This window comes from Hevea brasiliensis, chromosome 14, assembly GCF_030052815.1.
Source record: "Hevea brasiliensis isolate MT/VB/25A 57/8 chromosome 14, ASM3005281v1, whole genome shotgun sequence".
Classification (NCBI taxonomy): Eukaryota; Viridiplantae; Streptophyta; class Magnoliopsida; order Malpighiales; family Euphorbiaceae; genus Hevea; species Hevea brasiliensis.
In genome coordinates this window covers 19,450,720-19,455,448 of record NC_079506.1, presented here as the reverse complement: position 1 = coordinate 19,455,448, position 4,729 = coordinate 19,450,720, and the positions used below count along the sequence as shown (strand labels likewise).

The 4,729-nt window shown below is 34.7% G+C and overlaps 1 protein-coding gene across 2 annotated transcripts; it reads right to left on the bottom strand.

The window, feature by feature from the left end:
• Nucleotides 1-675: 675 nt before the first annotated feature.
• On the bottom strand, nt 676-4,290 carry LOC110645291 (protein trichome birefringence-like 12). 2 transcript variants are annotated; one of them, XM_021798391.2, is made up of 4 exons: nt 3,670-4,288; nt 3,089-3,223; nt 1,693-1,942; nt 676-1,395 (listed from the first exon to the last, which is right to left on the bottom strand). In XM_021798391.2, the coding sequence occupies exons 1-4, from the start codon at nt 4,188-4,190 to the stop codon at nt 1,114-1,116; spliced, it is 1,188 nt and encodes a 395-aa protein (XP_021654083.2). In that variant the 5' UTR covers nt 4,191-4,288; the 3' UTR covers nt 676-1,113. The 2 variants fall into 2 exon arrangements, with proteins under 2 accessions (XP_021654083.2, XP_021654084.2); XM_021798392.2 differs by lacking the exon at nt 3,089-3,223 and having other exon boundaries at nt 3,670-4,290.
• Nucleotides 4,291-4,729: the final 439 nt, after the last annotated feature.

The following is a 4,729-nucleotide window of genomic DNA, read 5'->3' as shown; positions in this document are numbered from 1 at the left end:
CATGTTTGATAGATTGGATGAGGGAGCTGAGCTCCCATTTATTTTTATGCCGATATGAGTATGTGGAGGGTGAGCTGAGCTCCCCAATTGATGATATATTTTGTTTACAGGTCGGGTGAGTCAAAAACTCCCCGTTGAAAGGTCCACTTTATGGCTGGACTCTGTCCGGTTGGTTTCTTGAAATTGGGCCCAAATGGGCCTTAGAGTTGGGTTAATGAACAGTTAGGCTTACTACGGGCCTCGGGGGCTTTAGGCTGGCCCAGGTCCTAGTGCTGGTCCGGCCCATAGGTTGGGTCGTGACAAATATCAAACCACAAGCCGTGATCCAAATATAATGTAAAGCTTCCTGCTTTCATATCCACAAGACTTGAAAAAGAACGTTTTTCTTAGCAATCACCATTTTATATGCTACTAAAAAATAATTAAAAAAATTATTTTATTATTTTAACGTTCTTTAAAAACATGTCAAATTATATTTTTTTTTTAATTTTGAACACAAAACAAATAATATATATTATTTTAAAATAATTATTTTATTCCAAAATTTCTTTATAAATGTCAAAAATAAAAACAAAAAATTAGTTAATTAATTTTTTAAGTTAAACAAGTAATCCATCAATCCTCGGCCAAGTCAAGGCCAGAGCCAGGTAGGTTTAATAACACTGGAATTTCCAGTTCAAGAGAAGAAGAGTGAAATATAAATTGAAAGAAATAATTGTGTACAGAAATTAGACAATTGAAACGTACAGGAACATGTGGAAGAAAAATGCAGTCATTCAATAACCCTTCCAATCACCTATTTCACCACCCTAAAGAATTTCTTATTTCCCCCTTTTTTTTTTCCTGTTCCAAAATCTCACTCATCTGTTTACAACTGGGAACAAATTTAGTTCCCTTCAGAACATCAACGTGAAAACGATGTAAGGAAGATTATTCCATCTGAATCTCCTGGAAGTAATATCATCAGGATGTCTGTCTAAAACACCAGCCTGTATTCTGATAGCCAGATTCTATAAATTGGTCCATGAACTCCATTGCATTTTACCGTGTAATGTACAGAAATCCGCAAAACAAAATCTGGATACAACTTGTTAATGTAGCCTTCTCTCTTTATCAGTTCCTCGAAACACCTTGACGGATAAGCTCTGACAAGATGTCAACCCATGTGTCAGGAACACCAGGTAGGCACCAGTGCATGCAATCCTGACCCCAGATTGCCACAGCATCTTTCTTCCCTAACCAGATTGCAGGGTGCGCATCTGCTCTATATTCACTCAAATGAGTCAGATCCAGCAAGTGAATATCTGTGCCTTGCAACTTCTGTTTAATTGCATGATTAATTTGCCTTGCTTCTTTATTCACTCCATTCTTGCTGGGATCAAACCACAAATCAAGCTGTCCAGGTTGAAGTATGAAATATGAATAAGAAAATGCAAGAATAGAAATACTGAAACACTATAAAGGTTCATGGTGTTGAAGGTCAAATTTTACTTCATAAAGATTTTTCTTCAAAATTTTGAACCTCTGGATTAAACATTTCAGTACAAGTTCAATATTTTGAAAGAGATCTGAAAAGTCCAAGGCTTAACTCCAACATGGACTAGAATGCAAAAATGCCAGACAACTTGTCATTAATCATTAAAATTGGTAAGTACTCATAAAGGCGAACTGCCATCATCAACTTATTTATACCTCATATTCCTTGAGGGGCTCATTGAACAAGCAACTTCCATTTTGGTTCCACTCACCGCCATAAAAATGCCGTGGTGATTGCAGCCGCCAAAACTTGAGAGTCTTGCCAGGAACTTCTTTTTGTATATATGAGACCATATTGTCAAGAACAGCTTTAAGTCCATCAAACAACCCAAGAGGAGGAAGTATCGGTTGGCCAGCACAATAAAAAACAAGAGGTGTCTCTTTTGGAAATTTGTCATGGCCCCACCTATTCCATATGAAATAATATTATTTAAAGATGCATTCAGACACTTCAAATGCATAACAGGCAACAACAAGCAGCATAAAAGACCTGCCGGTACAAGGATGAAGCAAAGAGAAATTAATTGATCTTAATCCAACTCTTTGCTCACTTGTGGTTGAGCATTTCAGATTTTCTTTACGAATGTTCCTCTTTTATTTGGTATTCATTTCACTCAACCGGTTAGCATGCTTATGGCCTTCTACCAGTCCAGTAGAACCTAGTTTGTTTCTTTGTCTTTTTTTTTTTTTTTTTTTTCCAGTTAATTGACATTTGCAACTGCACATTGTAAATAGATCACTCTGTAGGCATATTACCTAAAGTTTTACTAGTCATACTAGTATATTAACATAAATGTCCTATGATATCTTCCCACTTTGTTCTGAGCTCATAATTTGAATATACACTACCAAATGACAAATAATAAGAACTAACGCCACAACTACATGGGCATTTTGTTAATGCAACAGAAGTAAATGACATATCTAAAAGTAAAATGAAAACTTTGTTTTTTTTTTTTAAAAAAAAAATACATTTTGATAAGCAATATTCCTTTGATGAATTTCATAAGAAAAAAATATATCAGGAAATAAGCCGATTTTCATTGCTGGGAATTAAACTTTGAGTCTCCTAGGTAAAAACTAAGTTAAAACCATATGGTTATATGGTGAAACATAGATGCTTGTAAACTACTTGAGTGAAAATCCTCAATGTGTTTTTCCTCATCTCGTTAGAGTTGTAATAAATGAATTTTGTGTCAAGCTGTACCAAACAGAAGGAATACACTACAGCTACAGACTGCAGGAGAAAGAATTAATGTCCAAAAGAGAAAGAGGACACTGGGACTTGAGAAACAGCAAAACAACATAATAGTGACTGACAGGGACAAGAACATTGCAATACAAGACTCCTTATCTATGAGTTTTACATAACAATGTAAGACTATAGACATTTCTAGTCATCTCCATGTGTTCCAAAACATGTCATGAATCAAGCTACCTTTTATTCAATGAATCTGCAGTAATGTAGATGAAATGCCAAAGCATGAAAATGTGCAAGAATCAGTTCATTGAAAAATATATCCCTAAATTTGCAAAACATAGAGGAAATTACCAATGCCCAGTATTAAATATAAGAACATCATAAAAATCATTGATCGTGGCCCATTCATCTGCAGGTATGTCAACATCTACACGATACATTCCCTTCAGTCCATCATTCGCAACTGCAGACTGTTTTGGCTGCCACCTTTATTTGATCAGTAATGAGCATGTGAGGTTGTCATTTTTCAATATTTAAAAAGGCAAAAAAAAAAAAGGGATAACATTGTACTCCTGTTGAAGGGAGCCATAAGATTACAACAAATGCATTCAGAACCAAGAAGTGCACCAGAACTAAACAAGCCTAGTTGACAATTATTCAGTTAAGCCTATTTTGATAGCAATAAAACTTACCATTTCTATCTGAGAAGAATTATATGGCAACAAGTTTGTGCATTTTTCCTGCCAATATGGGAATCACTAGCACATACTGACAAGATACAAGTTCAAGCACTAAATTCTGCTGACAACAAAATCCACAATACCACCAACTATAACAACTGACTAGTTACTAAATCCAAACATACTAAACAAAGCCCAATCCCCAAAAAAGACGACATAAAGACAATAAATTAATGAAAAAATAGAACTCACTGATATTTGGAGAGCAAAACAGCCCGGTGATATGCCACGGTGACATTGAATTTAGGGAAATAAGCACCTCTCCAAGCCCCCTTCTTTTTCCACCTCTTCGCACCAGCATCAGCCTCTCTAAGAATACACAAAAACGACACCAAAAAATTCTCATTTAAAGAATCGCCAACAAATCCAATGTTCCTATTTCTCATTATCCCTAGAAATCTCTGCGGATCAATCCGTGGCAAATTGCATTTTTGGGGCACCCATTTCCAGGAATTGATGAGACCCATGTTGTCTCTGTTGTTCCTAAGGCAGTTCCAGGCGTTTCTATGAAATGGGCAGGACTCATCGTAAAAGGGTTTGGGGGGCTCAGGGTCTAAGACCCAGTGGCCTTCGAAGAGATTGCAAGTTGTAGAAGGAGAAAGTGTGGTGATGGATGTAGAGGAGTAAGGGAGGAGCGAAGTGGAGTAGAGGTAGAGGAGGAGGACGGAGAGGAAGATGAGGCAAGGGATTGTAGTAGGAAGCTTTGAAGGCATTGCAGATCCACCATCTGAATTGTAGAGGAGAGATCGAGAGAGCAGAACTAGAGTTAAGACTGTTTGTTTTTTTCAATTTTTTAAGTGGAAGGTGGAAACTAGATTTTCTGTTTTTAACTTTTCTTTTTTCCCTTAACAATTTCATCTTTGATTTTTGAGAATCAATAATAATAATAATAATAATAATAATAATAATAAAGGGGTTAAAAATATGCATCTTATGAGCAATATTATTTTCAAAAAGTGTTAGAGGTTATATTTGTAGTTTTCGAAAATAAAAAATAAATAATAAAAATAAAATAAGTAAATAAATAATAAAAATACATAAATAAATATATATATCCAATAAAAAAAAATAAAATGTCCTCTTTGAGAGGTACAAGACTTTATTTTCTTTTGTTAGTGATTAAATATCAATTTAATATATGTTTCTAAAAAAAATCTATTTAATAAAATTATTTTTAGAATAAAATAATAAATTGGCATATTTGTATAGTGAAATAAATTTATTTTAAAAACTTAACAACTTTCTGATCTAA